At 33.9% G+C, this 20,412-nt stretch overlaps 1 protein-coding gene across 3 annotated transcripts in view; it reads right to left on the bottom strand.

Moving 5' to 3' along the window:
* Nrm (neuromusculin) overlaps nt 1–20,412 on the bottom strand; it is a 159,287-nt gene that overhangs the window by 19,444 nt on the left and 119,431 nt on the right. For 2 of the 3 annotated variants that reach the window (XM_071713197.1, XM_071713202.1), the window contains exons 6-16: nt 16,566–16,750; nt 12,855–13,005; nt 10,254–10,365; nt 9,851–10,029; nt 9,143–9,487; nt 8,419–8,685; nt 7,639–7,995; nt 6,985–7,245; nt 6,452–6,709; nt 5,336–5,353; nt 4,560–4,700 (exon numbers count right to left, since the gene is read on the bottom strand). In XM_071713197.1, the coding sequence (XP_071569298.1) occupies nt 4,560–4,700; nt 5,336–5,353; nt 6,452–6,709; nt 6,985–7,245; nt 7,639–7,995; nt 8,419–8,685; nt 9,143–9,487; nt 9,851–10,029; nt 10,254–10,365; nt 12,855–13,005; nt 16,566–16,750 (2,274 nt within the window). Of the gene's footprint in view, nt 1–2,007; nt 2,045–4,559; nt 4,701–5,335; nt 5,354–6,451; nt 6,710–6,984; nt 7,246–7,638; nt 7,996–8,418; nt 8,686–9,142; nt 9,488–9,850; nt 10,030–10,253; nt 10,366–12,854; nt 13,006–16,565; nt 16,751–20,412 lie in introns of all 3 variants that reach the window. The other variant, XM_071713190.1, reaches the window with a different exon arrangement.

Below are 20,412 nucleotides of genomic sequence, written 5' to 3'. Positions count from 1 at the left end.
CTTTGTAAGCAACGTATAACTCGTAACGTTACGTTGCAAGAAAGTTGCAGCGCAATTTTCCAAACAATAAAAGGTTATACTCCTAGAATAATAGGCTATAGATAGGTAGAAAAATAAGATAATGTTAATCTTCATAAATAGTCGCGAAGGAAATTTCTTACACGATCGGGCTTTAATTACACTTTTTGTACATAAAGCGAGTTATAAATTGCAATTTTATCGCAAACTCTTTCGTTTTGCTAACGCGATCTAATGTAATTTCAAAATTGCTAAAACGCCGAGCTAATGGCATTCAAGATCGACAGATTCCCTGGAAACGCTTACCCTAATCCGTGCAACCCTCCACCTACCTTGTAACTTCGGCGATATCCCCAGCAATGGTTGCATGGTCATTACAAGCCGTATTAACAATTACAAGCTCTCTTCGCTGAATTATGCAAGAAGTTACATCCCCCGCACACGGTAACTGCGTCACGTGAAAGAGCGTCGTGTAGAACATCCCGTTCGTTCTCGTGAACAACTAACTACCTACCTTACTCGTACCAAGTTGACAGTACACTATTGTAAGCCGGAAGTAGCCGTTAAATTATGCAATAGGATATGTATTCAGGTGTGCAGAGAGAGAGGATCACTTCGAGCGAGATTTCAGATCGAAGACAAACTTGCATGCTATCGTGTACATGGAGCGTTAATGGAACCAGTTATTCTATAGCTTTACCCTTTACGCATTCACTGATCACCGCAGCTGTTTAACGTGAAATAGTTAATGGCGAAAAGTTGGTGTATGATACAAAGGGGCGATATCAAAATGAATCTAACGAATAAAATGATAAAGCGAATACATATAATTCGATGGTGATTACATTCCAACGAGTGCACAAAATCTATTAAAACGCGTGTAACGTTTGTATAATGTATTTGTGTTTGCATCGTGCCGATCCATTAATAAATTCCTGCAAACACTTTGTAAATTTATAAGCCATGTTGTTAATGATAAAATTTAATATTTATTTAATTAAGAAAACAAAAATATTTAATTTTTTAAATAAAACTTTTAATATACTTATTTTATTAATTACTATTTGCAAAATTAAATATTATCCAAAAGTGTTATTATTATAATTTATTATATATTTGCATATAAAACTTTGTATGGAAATAACTGTAATGATTTTATTTCGTGATATACACGCAAGATACAATTTTCATTTCCAGATGTATACACGGAGAGAATTTTTTGTTATATTTTACCCTTAAATTCACTACAAACTTGGGACAACTTGGTAATCAAGAAATTTTTAAAATATGCAAAAGACCTTTTACAAACAACGTGGTAAAAATTACCAAGCAGATTGGTAAATTTTGAAAAATTATTGAAATTTTCTAGATATATTTTAGTAAAATTAATCAAACATATTTTATATTTTAATGTAATAGATATTAATATTTTTTATTATGGTGGATATTAATCAGAATAGCTCGTACAAAATTCTTGGTGGTACATGTTATCCCACAACTACCATGATTTCAGGGTAAATTTTAAGAGAAAATTCTCTCCATGTAGAATTCCTTCTCCATTCTGCTTTTTCTAATTATTTCTGCTGTGTAATGCAATTAAAAACTATGAATCATTAACTTTTCTGTAGCGTATTGATTGAGGAAACTTATTTCCTAAAATTTTTGGGAAGCTTTTTGTATAGTCATTCGATGGAATGTAACTATTTCTATTGAAGAATGCCCACAAATAACAGTAATTTCCAAACAATGTATCTCTATAGAGCTACTTACAACATAATAATATAACATGCATTCTACCCAATTACAGAGAGCTATGTGTTTCATAAATCGAAAAACGCATTCAATCCTTGGCAAATTAGTAGCTTTTTTTCATTATATAGCGTTTATATGCGTGCAGATCTAATAAAGCCCAATGCCGGTAAATTAAGACCGATTTTTTAACTAAAACAACTTAAATAGAAAACGCAGTGTGCTGCGGTTTGTACTTACTGTTCGCGTTCCTCCAGATGGACCACCCGAGTACTGTCTGTGTTTTGTTTAGCAAGTCCAAATTAAAAAGTAGAGCAGAAACGAATCAGTTTCGTGTTAGTGAAAACTACTGAACAAACGCATGCTTGGCTGCCATAACGTTACAACCGTTATTAATTATGGACAAAGCTTATGTGAATACTTTTTCGAAAAGAATTTGTAAGGTAAAATAATTTTTTTAAAATATAAATTTACATATTATAAAATTACTAAAGATGCATAATTTTCAAAGCAAATTTAATATTATATATTCTACATTATGATGGAAATGTTTTAAATAATTAAAGCGTATGTGTTAAGAATATTAGCCAAATGTCATTTGAAATAAATAAATGTCCAAGCACTGAGGAACAGCGTAGCAATTAATATAATAACATTATAATAATATATTATTATCCCGTACATACTAATTCTGTTGAATTCTACATGGTCATTGAATGTTTGGTTTGCAAAAGTTATATTATTAAAATTACATGCAATTAATTAAAATAATCGCGGAAAAGTTGGAAATGAGATGAAAAAAACTCTAGCAATTAATTAGTACTGCGGATGCGAATATACTCTTTTGCAATTATTATAGCACGATTAACTTTAAGTGGTAACTGTACTGAGAAAGGCACTGAAAATAGGTTCCGTTATTCTCTCTAATTGACGTTAATCTTACTGTTTTTTAATATGTATCATAAATTTAATTCGTGAAGTAATATTTATAGCGCACAAGAATATATTGCTTGATAAGTGTATAAGAACTTTGCACGTATATCGATCGTCGTTAATTAATGCTTATTCTTACACGCGGTAATACATATTTGAAATAATCAATAATGACTAAAATCTTGTTATATTAAAGAGTTCAGACTAATTTGTGTTGCTAGACCAAAAGCGATTTGGTGTTATTATGGTACGGTTTCATTTATAACAGAGAATCATTGTTGCTTATTGTTAGATTAGCGTACTTATATATATAGATGTGATTGATGTTATATATTATTCTCTTCTCTATTAAAATGATACGTGTAAAATCATATAAGATCTCTTCGGAAACCGATAAGTATTCATCAGTAATCACGTATTAATTTAAAATAAATTTAACTTGTGATTTGGAAAAGTTCTTTAATTTGATTCATTTCCCAGACAGACTAAATTTATATTAAAATAGTTTCTATTTATTTCCTTTGTCAATTATTACAAAATTAGATTCAATATATAAAAAAATTTTATTGTATATCAATTAATTTAATTTGCGGTCTTATGTTTAAAACATTTTTGAATTATTTTAATGAGAATTAATATCAACATACCGCAATGTAGTATTGTTATAATTTATGTTTTAAATTACATTGATAACAAAAGAAAATTATTAAACTCAAATTAACATCAACGTTATAGCAGCGTAGCATGTGTTTCTTCTTAATTGTTTATATATATTTCCATCTAAATGGAAATTTTACGTTGTTTAACTACTTTATACAGAAATATCAAATAGTGAGCATGCTTTTATTCTATTTAGCATAAACTATATAAGGTAATATAATATTGTATACAATGTGTAATCTACATTTGTTTGCGCGGAATGGGTTAACAGAACTTTGTCAAGAAAAAAACGTTTTTTTTAAAAATAATATACTCGTTCTGTGAATATGTAAATATCACATGAATAAGTCAATTTTATGTTTTGCATCATGTGATTGAAATAATTTTGATATATACTTACGATTACACGTGATTCGAGCCATTATTTGTTACCATTATTAAAGAAGCTTTATCAAATCGAATTAAATTGTTACAAAAATATAAAAGGCAAACACAAATAATCAGTTAATAACTTTAAAAACTCAAAAAAGATAATTGGCGTGTTAACTACATGGGGAAATACTTTTTACATTAATAAAGACAATATACTAAGAATGTGAACACAGAGATGATATTACAATACGTTTTACTGGTGGGAATAAAAAGATATATCGTCAGGGCGTACGGAAGAAACATCATTATTGTTTGAAATGTTATTTTCTGTGTCTAATTGTAGTAATTATCGATTTAGGATGACTAATATATTTTAAGATAAAGATATATTGATATCCACGTTTCGTTATGTGCCATTTTGGATATATGTATATACAGATGTAAAACACCTGATGTATATATATATATATATATATATATATATATATATCTCTTATTAGATTGTCATAATGTAACTATAACGGTTATAGGCTGTTGGATCGGATTTCTTCGAAGTCTTATCAAAAATGTATTTCGAATGCAAATATAACACAGACTCGGATCTTATTTGAAATATTCAATTTCTCGAGAATGCAATAAAATAAGTTATCTCATGTGACAAAATTTAAAAATTGCACTATTCTCGCGCTCGTCGAAATAACTATATAAATTATTAATTCGTCATGAAAAAAGCTCAAAGAAATCTCATTTTACGATGTATGTCATGCAAATCGCTGCGATGAGCGAACGATCGCAGATAACGACATAATATATTAGAGATAACTTACATTTCATTTCGCTGCGTTTCCGTCGGCACACGATGTAAATGGTCACGCCGATTAGTATTAGGACTAGTATCATGATCACCGTCACTACGATAATAATCAGTAGCAGGTTACCCTCCAATTGATGCCACCAAGGTATATGACCTGTAACGCGATAGGTTGTAATGTACAATAATCGATAATGACATGTAAACATGATATGTACAAGGATAATGATGCATGAATGTCATTTCCATTGTTTCTACCGAGATACGAAACCTACTAAAAGCGATACAATAAGCAACGAAAAATAATACATTTAATTTATTTGTATGACAACTTTTGCTGTAGATAAATATATCAAGTATCGCTAAAGCTCCAAAAAAATGTCTAAAATTGTGCATTGAAATAAAAGGATACTAAAAAGATACTTGAAAAGGATGGTATGTATTGCATTTTAAATTCATATAGCTGATCTATAGAAGAATTTGTTGTTTGCGTTATGATAAGATGGAACATTTTACAAAACATTTTAATTATAATTTTATTTATTTGCGTAGCGCACTTGTTTATCGCGATATATTTTATTACGTTTAAAACCGTAATTAAATTATTTTTATTACGTTTAAAACTGTAATTAAATTTTTGTTAAAAATGAGAAAAATAAGAAAAACAGATCGTATATTGCCGCAATATATTGGATACTAAATAATAATTACATACACGCGCACAGATAGTAATTACATATAAAATATAATATATTTATATACAAAATTTGAAGTAATATAGGCACAACTTACTTTTAGTTCCATGGTGGGCTGTAAAGCGATAAATTCTTCTAAATATTTGTGATTGACAGATAAAAAATTATTACCTTTATTACAAGTTAAACGAATAATTATGTAAATGTGTTGCAAATTTATCCTCAAAAATATTAAATAGTTATTGAATATAATATGAATGAAGAAATATTCATATTACGAAACAGTTGTAGTTTTAATTTATATGAGATATCTATATGAGATTATATTAATTATATTAAACAAAAATTATTCCTTTATTCTCGACAAACTGGCAAAAATATAAATAATGTGCACATTATTTATATTTTTGCCAGTTTGTCGAGAATAAAGGAATAATTTTTGTTTTTTAATCACTGGCGGAGGAAGTTATTTTTCTTATATTAATTATATTAACCCAATTAAGAATTTAATCGACTGAACTGGCAATGATTATAATCGTGGCAACGATTATAATCGTCGTGACAAATCGTCACCGCGTTTCGACTAAGGATTCTGGTTATTCTAAAATTGATGTAATTTTAGATGGTTATAATATAAGCATCTTAATTAAATAATTAAATTTATTGCGAACAATATTACCTCAGCCAGGGTTCAAACCTGGAACCTTCCTCATTCCGTGACGGGTGTCGATCACGATTATAATCATTGCCAGTACAGTCGATTAAATTCTTAATTGGGTTAATTATTGACTGGCGAAGTAAATGTTACTTATTCGGTTTAATTATATATTAATTTTATTGTAGATATTTTAAAATTCATATTGCACTCCGTTATTATAAAGATTTGATTTGATTTGATTGTATATATGTATATGTGCATAAAATTCATTATTATAACATAAAGTGGGTAATTTTGTTTTTTGTAGTTTCAACAACTTTTCGATCATACGTAAACAATTTCTGTGCACGATTGCTACAAAAAAGTTTTTGTATTATATTGAGATTATTTTTTTCCGTATATTTTTTCACATTTTTATCGATATAGAAAAATTGTTTCGGAACGCGACGATGTTTTCTAATAATCTAAACAAAAATATCTCGAAAAGTTCTGCTGCTATTTTTGCAGATGTAAGCGCGATATCAGTAAATCAATGAAAAAGTTCGTTGTACCAACCTGGTATGTCGCGTTCACACGCTACGGAGTGACCGATTGTGTTGTTCGCCACGCACACGTATGTCCGGAAGTTAGTGACTGAGATATCGAGGGGCATGTAACTTCTTCCGTTTCGCTTTTCCGCGACCTGCTCCAGCGTGTCGTTTTCGTTCTTCAATGACCAAGTGAAATCCGTCTCTTTCGGATTGGCAACGGCTGAACAAACGACGTAATCCTTGCCCTCGAATCGTTCTTTCTCTATGTGGCATTCCGGTTTAACTGCATGGAAAATATGCCATCATCGTTACATGTTGGAAGCGAGAAGTGAAAAATTTGAGATTATTTTTTTGAAGGATGTATGATTAATAACGGTATTTTAAGAAAAACATAAAAATCTGAACTTTTGCATTAAAAAAAATAGTCTAGGTTTAGACAGATGAGAAAGCAAGATTAAATATTCTTTTATACGTCTCTTTTTATAAACTGCACGAATGTAGAAGTGCGAGGCTTTTTTGATTATTCGTTTGAAAGTCTAAAGACGCAGTGGAACGTACATTGCACATTCATGATCATGGAGATATTCAAGGAGCCATGACGATTCGACGCCTCGCAGTAGTAAGTGCCGTTACTGCGCCGTGGTACTGGCATTTTCAAGTCAAACACGTGGCCTTCCATAATGGTATCAGTGGATCCTTCGCGGAACCATCGAAAGTTCGCTTTCGGCCGCGCCGTCGCGTTGCACTCAACAGTCTCCGGTATCGTGTCCACTGTCACATTGATTATCTTCCTCGATATTGTGATATCCTCTGGAGGGACTTGAATAAAAAATTTAATTATCTATATATATAAATACAAAAAAATACAAAAAGTCTGCGCGATATAATTTTAAATCGAAAAAATAAACTTTTATTTAACTGTATATTTTTTTCTCCTAATTTACAAAAATGTTTCTTATGTGCTTGAAATAACTTTACAGAAACTCGTCCGCATTTTATATTTGCAATAAATATATTAAATATTAAGTAACATTAAGTTAAACGTCCTTTATACTTGTATAACAATTTATGTACAGAAAATTCTTTTACGGCGTGTGGAACGAGATTTTTGTTCTTTTCGCAATCTCGTTAAACAAATGGACCGTTATAAAATCGAATATAAGCAAGTAGAGATATCGCCGCGCAAAAAAGAAAGATTCGAATGAAACGTACACTCGACGTGAAAGTGAGTACTACTCTCCACGCCCGCGCCGATCTCGTTGCTGCTGCTCTTGCAGGTGAATTTGACGTTGTCCTCGGTACGGTCGAGCTGACCGTTCGGCCAGACCGTCAGATTCCATACGAGGGTCGATTGGATGCTCTCGAAGTCGTTGGTCCTTGGGTCGGGCGGATGATAAACGTTCGACACGTAGTATCGATTCGTTTTCGAGAAGTCTATGGGAATGTCATCCCTCAGCCAGGAAATATTGCAGATCGGGGCACATTCGACCCAACACATAATGCTCACGTTGGGCGAGTTGTAGACGTAGCCGCGATACGAGTGTAGCGTCTTAATGAACGTCGGGGCCGCTAATGAGAAACGATAACTCTCAGTTAAAGCATAATGGGATTTGTCATTCAATAATTATGAGAAACGTCGAACGATCTGTTACGTAGCGTACAGGAATAGAAGAGCACCGTTTATTATAAAACGTTAATGTTTACGTCAGATTGAGAGAATGGACATATGCTATATTAGGCAGTGTCTGAATAAAATTCAATTAACAGATGAAGAAATACCTAGCTTGTGTAATGTATAAAATTATCCAGAGTTTCTTCCAGAACTCCTGAATTTAATTTTGACTAAAATAGACATTTTTAGTGTATAAGCAAAGTAAACTAAATTATTTGAATCCGTAAATGTGTTATTGTTTGTCGGGTTTTAAAATATCTCGCCATGAAACTCAATAATTGCTGGATACGGTTTTAGACGCATTGACATATGTCACTCACCAGATACATCGATAAACGTTGTGGCCGGCTCTCCGTCACCGGCTTTGTTGTAAGCCAGACACGTGAAATTCGCCTCGGTTTCCAAATTAACTGACTCGATGAAGAGCTTGGCTTCGTTCTCGTCTGGAAGTCGGTGCCAGCCGCGCAGCCACTTGAAGCCCGACACCCTCGGTCGGCCGGGATCCAAAACGAAGCAAGTGATGGATAACGCTTGTTTCTTCACCACTTGCCGCGGTTCATACGTTATCGACGCCGGGCCGGGCTTATCTGCGGAAATGTGTTTCAGGGAGATGCAGAGAGTGCGAGGGAGAAACTGGTATAAACGTGCTAAATATAATCCAATTACTGTAATAAGATATCATATACATGTACAAGATAAAGTTTCGCAATCGATAATTTATCGTTACCGCTTCAGTAATTAGTGCCGAGTATAAATAATCGCTTTTACAACGTGTTATTTGATAATACGTTACAAATTCGAGGCCCGAGAGTATTACTTATAATATCATATTATTCATAAATGTCTATTAATAATTTATGTAAAATCAAAATATTGAATATACGGCAATATTCATATAATTTCTGTTTGTCACTGCAAAAAACGTATACGAAATTCGAAACACGCGTATAATGGACATATTATAGCTGGAAATGTAATAGGTGTCACCAGTTTCTCTTCCATCAGCGCGTAACACGAGTGAGTGACACGTGACAGAGGACTTACAATAAACTATGACAGGCGTGCTCGGAGAGACCGGTCCCCAGCCAGCCTCGTTTTTCCCCTCGCAGGAGTAGTTGCCGTGGAAAGTGCGGCCGACAGATTCCAGCAGCAGCTTGCTGGGGTCGATGTCACAGAACGCCGACGATTCCTCGGAGCTGCTTGTCATGGCAGTGCTGTTCCTCGAGCAGTCCGGAAGTTCTTTCAATAGATCTCCGTCCAAATACCAACGGACGGCTGTCAGTATCGCCGGATTACCGGCGTCGACCTCGCACGTTAACGATACGTTTTGACGATCCGCCTCGTTCACAGGTATATCCGGATCCATTATCACCTCCACCACCGGCTTATCTACATGATAAAACGGGATATATACATCCGCGCCGGATGATATAAATCTCGTGTGCGAGTTCGAAAGTACGTCGCGCGCCGAACTCCTCTCCAAACTTTATTTCCCGATGTAATCGCATAGCTTTCAATGAAGCTGTCGTTTTCTAATAAAAGGATAAACTACGCTCCGCTGAAAGCTACCGCCGCGAGAAATAAGAAGATAAGGTTTCGCCGAAAGTACAATGGGATTCTTTCGGATTTAGATTTATTACTAACCGAAGCTTTATAATCCGTGTAAGATTGTAAGTGATTTTAGATTTTATCGACTGCTTTATGTTACATTCCACGATTGACTGTTGTTATCTGTACTGTTGTTATACGTACAAAAGACCGAAACCTGTACGGTGTCCTCGGAAACGGTTGAGCCGGCACTGTTTTCCAAGATGCATTTGTAAGAACCCATGTCGCTAGGAGTCGCGTTTTTCACCGTGAGTGCCGTTTGTTCCGAGATTCCACCGTCATAATGTTCTTCGTTTAACACTAATTCGTCGTCGTCTCGCAACCTGCATCACCCCATTAAGAGAGACAAATAAAACGAAGAAATAGCGCTAACTTATATTCTTTAAGACGTAAAAGCAGCTACAATAAAACAAAAATGTCTTTAATTCTACTACTTTAATTTATCTAACAGAACCGATCTTTAATTCCCGCAGGAAAATAATCGCTATTCTAAAGGATTAATTCATGCTAATATATATATATTTATATAATAATGGTCAACACTTACCACGTCACCTTTATTAGCGTAGCCGGATTTGCCTCGTAGTCGCAGAATATAAAAAAGTCGTCTGTCTCATTAACAGTTATGTTGTTTGGCTTTATTTTAATTATCGGTGGATCTATAAACATAAAACAATGAATATTATAAACGATGAAAATCTAGACTTAGCCACAAAGATAGAACATTTGTTAAAATTCCAATAAAGGAGAAGAAAATGTGATGATAGCTAAATCTATTTAATTAAAAACAAATAACTCCGTATTATTCTTGAACGCTAATAAGTTTAGTACAATTTATATATTGGTGCATATTAATTCTATGGATATTTGTCGAGTTAATATTGAAAATTGAATATTTTAGGCACAGAGATTAAACTAACATCTCGCTATAATATTATAGGAATAGTATAGGAATAGACTGCAAAATGACATCAGTTTAATCTTTCTTGAAATCTTGTCTTATTTAAAGAATCAAGCGCTTTTAACGGCTTTACTTTTTTATGAATTAAAATTTCTCCTCTTCTCTCGATATCTAAAACCGTAAAGATCCTTTTATCTTCACGACTGCTTTTTGTCCAAGATGGATAATGCAAAACTTAAATTGAATGTAAAATTTAGATGCACTCGGGGTCACGATATTATGCACTTAACGCGGGTCCTAGAAAACGGAGGGGATATATAAAACAAAATTCTCGCGTAAATACGTAGACGCGAGAGTTGCTGTCACGATGCAAGCCGGAGAGTTGGAAACGTGCCAAACTCGATGTCTAGAGTTTCTCGTTTCCAATCCATGGGTAGTCCTCGTTCTGGCTGCAAAACGAAAGTTTCTTCGCCATTTCGTACTGTAACTGGAAACATCAGGGAGATACACAACCGTCCGTCTCTTTTTGCCCGTGCTCCGTGCTCGCGTAATCAAGACATCACGTTTTCAATGCAGAAAAAAGTTGTAACTCCTGATTTTAGAGTTGGACGAGTCATAAATCCGTAACAACTAATATTTAAAAAAAAGATAAGCTGTATATAGAGTTATTGTGGGATGTGCGCTAGAAAGAAATAATTTTTTAATTAGTTATATTTAATGTAAAATAATTATTTTAATTTCTTAAATTGTGATTTCTTTCTGAATAATCATCAGTCCTTGATATGATTATGACTTTGTGAATATATTGTGAATTATCACATTGTAAATATATTTACATTTTTAAACATGTAATATCAAAGAGATTTCGTATCTTTTAATGTTCGGAAATAAAATTACGTTACATTTTCGAAAATTAAGCTATTCCATCACAAGAAAATATTGTAAAAGTATCCGCTGGTATATCAGCACAAGTTATCCGTCTATTGCGTATTGATGTTGATTTACCGAAGCATGCAACTGGAAAATCGTATAAGCGTTGCGCGACTTGTACGAGCCAATCTCTCGAAAAGGCAAAAGATAAATGTTTATCAGACGGTGAAACGAAAAATATTCTTGAATTATGAAACTTCTTAACTTCTATCATTTCAAAATCTTTAATCTTTCGTTCTTTTTGAACACGTTTGCCTTGGCTTCTGTAGCGTATCGAAGTAATTGAAGTCTGCGTAGATTGAAGTCTGAAAGATTTTTAATTATATCTTTATTTTTATTTCTCTAAAGTTTCGCTAAAATTACGATCTATTTTCGGAAAGTTCTCGACTTTGAGTATAAAAATATAGATGGCCGGAAGTCTCTGCAAAGAGATAATAGAATAATCTCCATGTTCTATCGCAATTTCTTAATTAAAACGTAAAACGAATGGGTTACGTCTTAAAATCTCGGGTCCAGCATATCCTGTCGTGATTGTATGTAAATTTTACGTTTTTATTGCGAAAACAAGAAACGAGTTTTTGAATTCAATAGCAAGTTAAGATTCTACTGATTGCTCGCGCTGCCAACGTTAATTTGCATAGTATTATGCTGATGAATAGCGAACGGGTGTGTGCATGTAGAGTTATTTATTTAAAGGATTTAGTTCATAAGGGCTAAGTGTATGCAAATGTTAATAACCGCTCTTGTAGCTCGCGCAGTTTCCCGTAGATGTAGAATATGCTCGCTGCGGCACGGAAATGTGTGAATTTCGGGTAATAATGCAATCTTGTTGCAACAGTCGCTATTTTAACGCTATTAACCGTAATTGTAACTATTAAAAATTACGGATTATAATTTATGTGCTTTTATTGTTACTTATGAAATAGATAGAATCAGTTATTATCTGATTCAATTTACTTGTAAGATTCTTGGATATTTGCTTATTGTTAGAGCAAATTGGATTTCGTCTTCCGTGAGCCAATCCAATTCCATTCGATTTCATATGACAATTTTGATTCTAATAACTTTGCGATTGTACTTAAAAAAATATATATATATGTAATATGTATGTAATTATAATTATATATACTTTTTCTTAAAAAAAAATTAGAGTTTTACAATACTTGCGATAAGTAAATAAAAAATGAATAATCATAAAAAGATTAAAATCATATAGTTGTCATACTGATAAAACTACAAAATACTGCTACAAAATATTGCTGGAAAAGAATTGCTGGCGCCAGTAATGACTAACTCATTTCGACTTGTAATACTTACATAATACTTCGATTGTTGTTGCTTCCTTCATTGGCTTCAGATCTTCGGTACGAGTAACTGAATTCTCGGCGTAGCACTTAAATGTTTTGCTATTATCGTATACCGTAGCTGTAAACGCGAGATAACTTATCGTGTCGAATGTACCGTCCTCCTACGAACAGAAAGATTTTAAACGATTAGTAGAAAAATATCTAACTTTGAACATTTATACTGCTAAATTTATTAAGCGGTAAAAATTTGGTCAGATGCTTAATTTTAATGCTGAAGCAGTATTTAAAAATAAGCATGACAATTTAGAATATTTAGATCGTCATTTTTATTTTTAATAATATATCTCTATCTCATGCAATTATCTTTGAGGTCCTAAAAAATTTAAATCTCTAAGCTAAAAAATAAAGCACTATAAGTAGAATCAATCCAATTAAACTTTGTCCGTTTGATAGATTTTACAATATTAATTAACTCGCGTCGTATATTAAGAGTATTCACGTTATCATATTTCTATGATACGTTTTGACCGCTTTCGAATATTCCTGGTTTATCAAAAAAATACAGGATTTCTATGTCAATCTCCAATTTGCGAAGAATAAAAATAACGTAATACCGCAAGCGCGCGTTTAAAGCTCCGCGTAATTTTATTTCTGTAATTGCACGGTGCAACTGATGAAAATGCACTAACAAGCCGACACATGTAACGAGAATGTATATCTTGTTATTTGCGATATTCGCGATAAAACTGATCGCTTTCTTTTGAGTAATTGTATGTTTCATCCGTACTGCATGTATGCTGATTTAAAGTAACACAACAATAAGTGATTACACAAAAACCAAATTTATATTCGGCCAATAGAGATGATTATATTAACCTAAAATGATTTTCATGATATGTCCATGTTGCAGTAAAAAGAAATAAATTTATATTAATAAAAAATGATTTGCATTATTTTTTATATAATTATTCTTTAGAATAATTTTCATTCCTTCGATCTTCTATGTAAAATTAAAAATTGAGATTGTTGTTTTCTGCCAGCAAACTAACATTATTTTAAAAATAAATATTTAATTAATATTTAATTAATATTTAATTAATATTTAAAAATGTTTTCAATTAACAACAAAACATGTAATGTAATCACGTAATGTAATCACAAATCTTAAAAAAATATATAATTTAAATTATTTACTTAAATTCAATTAATGGATTGTTATGCTATTAAAAAAAGATGTTCGGATTATTCTTGTGAAACTTTATGCAATATTCAATCAATATTACAAAAAAATTATCATTAAAATTATATGAGAATTAAACAAAGATATGTACCACAGTAGCATTAAATTTTGAATAAATTATTGTAAGCTCGTGTTCTTCATTTTCATATTGTTTCGGATAATTTCTTTCTTCTTAGCAACTTATTAATTAAAAATCTAACAAAAGTTATGTTTATCCTTAAATATGGCGTCGATTGATTTGTTAGGAAAATTCATAAAAGTATATAGAAGAGCATGAGATAATGCTCGTCGAGAAATTATTGTAAAGCCATCTCCCGCTGAGCCTGTAATATCCTCATTCGCGCAAAAGGGTGTACTCGAGCTTAAAAATGTGATCCTCTTAATTCTGTCATGACGTGACGCTCATATCGGCAGGAATTCGTGGCATGTAATTGCTCGTCGTAGATACCGCTCGCTATCTCGTGCAATATCCTGAATGGATTTAGCTATATCGTCGCTCGTTCCATAATCAGGCTACTTAGTAAACAATGCTAATTATGACATCCCAATCATATGGAATTGCAAATGTTAGGAATACATAATCGCAATTATGCGAACTGGCGATTTAATTAACACAACGATTCGTTAACGTCGCCAACGCGTCGAGACATAACGAAATAATGGTTCCTCCTTCAAACATCGTTAATTAACACCGTAAAATGAATTAAATTCGTCGTGCATGCGTTATATTGTTATTTCATCGAGCGTTTATCTTCATATTAAAATTATTCAAAGAAATACATTTTTTTATTTGTGAAGATATTATAGTGAAGTAAATGTTAAGTTTGCGCAAGATAACAAAAGGTTGTCGCTGATATGCAAATTATTGTATACCGAAGTGGCGATTTTCAGTGTTTATTTAGTATTCAACAGATTTACTTTTGATTTAATGATATTTAATGATATTTAATGATATTTTAATATTGTTAGTCAATTCGTATATATGCCGACGCATAGAGAGCGGAATAATAAAGTTGATAGACGTGGGTGTTTTTGTTCCGCGAGACAACATTTTTCGCACGTAAAGAACCCTCTGCTTATCGAGACATAACGTCGTTTTATCTACTTTACGACTTTTAACTGTGACGACGTTTTTTTTGCACTAATTGCATCACGTATAGGCGCGAGGCGGTCTCATATACACAGTCATTTTGCGTGCACGCGGCTTTATAGCTTCAGATACTTCCGTAATGGATTTATGATAGCTGCGTGACACCCACGACTTCTGCATGCATATACGTATACGTGATAGCGCAACAACACGATATGTAGAAGGGTCTAATGATTTTTCGATGCCGCCACTGCCGTGCAGCTACTCGTTCGAGCATGAAATTGATTTTTTACAAGTCAAGAATAAAACGGGGCTACGTGACTCGAAAGTTAATGACGATTCCTTGACACCTTTATTTCTAAACTGTTTTGTTTTGTTGGGTATAACTGTTACACAACTAAAAATTAATTTAAAATGTATTCTACTTAATAGAGAGACATCGGAATTTAATTCTCTTTAGAATTTTGCGAGCGTCTTGCCATTGTACGAGCGCCAGCAGTTTTTACGAAGTAGAGTAAAAAGAAATTGTGTGCGCGTTCGATCATTCTCATTTTGACGAAACAATGCAGAAAGATAAATCGCAAGTGATGCGGTTTTTTTGCGCGCAAAATTCCGCTTTTAAACAAATCCAAATCGTATACCTGATAAAAATTGAATATAAGTCGAAAAGAAGCCTCGAGAAGTACATCGATCGATAAACTGTCCGGAACTTCCTGGATTCTAAATTCGTTTCGACTCGCAGCACTTTTTCCGTGAGTGAACTCGAAAATTTGTTGCCCCGCAAAAACGTTAAATGGGAATTAAAATATACGATAGATGCTGTAGCGATCGATTTAGAATTTCCCGGTAGGTAGTTTCGTGAAGTTTACTGTGGCACTTGCGAGTCCGTACGCTTTCGCCGAGTAAGTAACTGAATCAAAACTTTCGCGAAGCGCTTCTCTCATTCATTGTCACGTACAACCAAACATGCTTATCCCATGTACATTTATTTAGATGCAAATGGCGGTGAGGTTGGTGAACGAAATTCAAGCCTATTAAGAATCTATTGTACATCAGGAATTCTATGCAGGTTACCTAGTAATGAATGCGTTTGGCGTATAGGAAGACCTTTCTTATTAAAATCTGTCCTTCTTCTATTAAAGAGAAAAAAATTACCAATTTTGCCAGATTTTAACAGTTTTAATAGCTATATTTTAAGTAAGAATGCCAAAGTAACTTTATAATTGATTGATCAATAACACTTTCTGATTTAATGGTAGCCCTACTTTAAAAAAACTATAAATAGATAATTATAAGAAACGTGATTCTTTCAGTGGCGATAGAGAAATTATCTGAATCAGAGCGGAAGTCGCTTTACAACTTAGAATTACAATATCGTTGCGTCTACTCACATTTTCCTGTATTTTCGTCTCGAACATTTCGAATCTCTCATTGCTCTCGCTTACGTAGTGCGTTCCGTTCTTCCACGTCACATTGGCGGCGGGTCGTGCGGCTTGTACCGTACATTGCAATAAAATCTTCGTTCCCTGCACGACGTGACCAACCACTCCGTCCAAGTCCATCTTCAGCGGACGTACTGTAAAGAGAATGGGCAAGTGTTGGAATAATGAGTAGAAAAGACCGGGATATTACTCGGCTAAGTCGAGCTAACCACGGCACGGTATTAAAATTAATGCCTTTTCGTACAAAATTCTGAAATTTTTCTGATAAAAGTCGAAATTACATTCCGACTAACATTGGACTATTTCATATTTTTATCTTGTTCGCAAGCAGTAATATTGAAGGAAAGAATATTATTATATCGAGATTTTAAATGAATTAACGTAGGTCTTTAATTCTATTAATTGTATACAATATAGAATATATAACTTATTAAGGAATGCATCTTTCTAGAACCAAAACCAGAATACTCGATTTGACTTGTACATATATAAATTTAAAATAATTTGAAGATCCTTCATTGACACATATTTAACATTTGTTGTTTAATATTCATGATAATTTTAACCGTGTAAAACCGATCATGCATTTAAATTTAATATATTATCGGCTTTTACGATATATCACGACTATATTATTTCTATATTATAAGCTGGTTAGGACATATACGAACTTGTTCTTAGTAAGGAAAACTAACACGTGAACGGACAAAGTTCATTTATGTCCACCACCGTTCGCTACTATCTTTTTGTGACGTTCTCACGTCGTCTAGTAGCGTAGTTAACGAACCGCAACTGGCTTTTTACGACGTAAACACTCGTGATTTTTTAACATTAAAGATTGTATCTGTGGATTTACGGCAGTCCTTTGTGTCGCAATAAAGCCACGAAGCTCCTTCAAGCTCACGCGTCGCATTTGGCGATTTCATACTTGTCCGTCTAATGTTAAACGTACCGTCGTTTCTGTATTGGCCACATGAAACAGCCGCTAACGGTCAGCCATAGGCCGCATAGGCGTCATGTAATGACGATCGCATGGTATCTAGGCTTCGCGTGGCACTGAAGCGACATTAGGGTTGGCACGTGTAATTGAGGGTAGATCGACATGATTGTGATTGTGGATATACGTGTGAGACGTGTGAAACGTCAATTTCGACAATTTCACATCGTCCCCAATGTCCTTCGACGTGTGCTGGAACTATGTTCTTCGCAATCGTATATAATTGACATAAAGGTACGAAAGAAGCGACATACACAATTTTTATGCGAACAATCTTTTTCTGAAGTGGTAAAAAAAAAGCTATTAGATTATATTTTATAAATTTCAAAGCAAGAAATATGTAACTCAGATATAAATATAAGTATCTTCGCTCGTCTGAAGCAAAAGCTAGTCGTATATATTTCGGCCTGTATTACAGACATTAATTTATTTATTTGAATGTAACAATAGTTGCCCTGAAGAAGACCAAGTAGGTCGAAACGTTGGCTACGAATTAAAATGGATTACAAGTTAATGTAAAATTCTTTATTAACACCTGAATATCGCTCGTAATACAGGCCGAAATATACGATTAGCTTATGTAACCCAGATTTTTAAGAACTTTAGAAGTTTCACAGAAATATTGGTGTTAACTGATTGTGTAAATATTTTGTGCCATGACAAGAACAGCAATCTAATAATATATATTGTCGTTTATTTAATTAATAGAAATGTTATCTGGATAATTGTTGTTGACTTGACACATAGCCAAGCAATTATTTAGCTGTTTACTTGTTGTTTATTTAACATTTGGCCTAAATGTTTGTATATCGTTCCAGCGACAGGGATGTCGATGGACAAGCGTGATGGACAACTTTTCAATGGTTGCTCCGGTATAACCGCGCTTACTCCGGAAATCCATGGTTAATGGAATATTCGAAAACTGTCATTTCAATATCGTTAAATCGATCCGGAAGGCTCCTACAGGGACACACGGCTTACGATAAAAATGGCTTATAGAACCGTGTTAATCGGTGACGATGCATATCCGCCCGCTGTACATGTAGGTATATCCATTAGCGCCGATAGATTTCGCAAACGGGCCGTCATGTACATCACGGTGCGCACCGTGAAACCCCCACGAGTTTCCCTCAGGCTATTACGCATACTTGGATTTTTGTGCGCGCATTAAATTTTCCAGAACTTTCGCAAAATACCTTGTAGCAAACTACTTTACATTTAAATAGAACTTGTAAGTACTGTCAAACTAATTATATGCATATATATGCATAAATTAAACTGTTATATTGTTTTTAATGAGTATTTTGCGAATTTTCTCGTAAGTATCCGAGTTCGTAAAATTTTTATCGGAAGAATTAGATATATGTTATCGCAACTTTTGATTGTATTTAATAAAAAGAGATTTTAATTACATTTTTTTAAACTTTAATGCGCCATAGTTTTTTTTACGCGAAACTAGCGATTATGAATTTGCGCGATTATTGTACGTGGCTTGGTATTAGTGGGTTTGGTCGTTGATGGTTCTCGCAAAGTCATGCAGAAAACATCGACCGATAATTCACCGGCCAAACTCTCGGTGAACGGTATTCAATACAAGAGGAATACGAGAAGAAAAGGCGCAGGATCCGAATAGAGAACGAATGGCGAATCTAATATCGGGAATTGCATTTGCCTTCAATTGCACTCCCCCTGCCTGACGCGGCATAGCGGATGTAGAGAAATGAACGAAGATCGAGAGAGAAAGAGAGAGAGAAAGAGAGGGGGGAGAATGGTGACAGAAGCGGCAAAAAGGATTAAAAAGTCACTTTCTTTGCGTAAATAGTTTTTTCGTCGGAAAACGTGCTGACGCTTTTGATCCTGGAACAAATCGGCGCTCCAGCATTTACTTTGAATTCATATGGATAGCAGTGGATTGCATTATAGGACGTGTTTTATCACACCTATACTTTCAAGTGACTAAAATGACTAACGCGAATACCTTGTTCAGCGTGAAGATATAATGTTTCAACGAAAGTTTACAAGGAAATCATGCTTTCAGAGTCTTATTAAAATAAAATCGTCTTATTGAATTCTTAATCCTGAATTAGTTAATTTAAGTTGCTGAATGTCTTGCGTATCTGCAATAAAACGCTAAACGGAAGGTTAAATTTTAAGATATAAAAATTCCCTGGGTTTTTGAAAGCTTTTAACAATCTTTAACAACTAATTTTCGCTTAAAAATTGCATCCGTCAGGTATACATAGTATTTTCTCTTAATTTAAATATCGATTTTCTATAAAAGCACAAAGCAATAAGGAAAATACATTTCGCATTTTTGCGAAAAGTAATTTTAACTGCAAGTCTTCTCTCAGAGCTTCAAATTCTTCAGGAATGTTCCTCTAATCGCAGTCAGTTTCAAGATACGTCTAACATGACACGGGGGATAGGATTCCCTCTTTCATTCTCGTGGAAATTCACCCGTTCAGCCAATTTCCTGCTCGCCCGAAAATTTCTGAGAGTTCGCAACCCGATAAGCTGGCTACGAGACTTTTTAAGTCTGTAGCCAATGGCAATGCGATTTCCTGGTTTTGTTTGCCTATAAGAAGCGCTCCGCCTGAAAACTTCGTCAGGTGCCTGCTCACGAGTTCTTGTCACTCCCGCAACCTTGCTTCCACGACTTTCAACGAGCAGCTGCGGGGGCCGTGAGATTTTCGCAGATATATCCCGCGGGTATTCGCGACATTTCCTCTTTAAATTCACCGCAGATCGTTAGATACGATTCACTCTCAGAATTTATTTATATTTTCTGCACCAAACTGA

This window comes from Temnothorax nylanderi, unplaced genomic scaffold (assembly GCF_030848795.1).
Source record: "Temnothorax nylanderi isolate EJ_2023f unplaced genomic scaffold, tnyl_v1.0 TNYL_tig0005_pilon, whole genome shotgun sequence".
In the NCBI taxonomy this organism is placed as follows: domain Eukaryota; kingdom Metazoa; phylum Arthropoda; class Insecta; order Hymenoptera; family Formicidae; genus Temnothorax; species Temnothorax nylanderi.
This window is presented reverse-complemented; position numbering and strand designations above follow the sequence as displayed.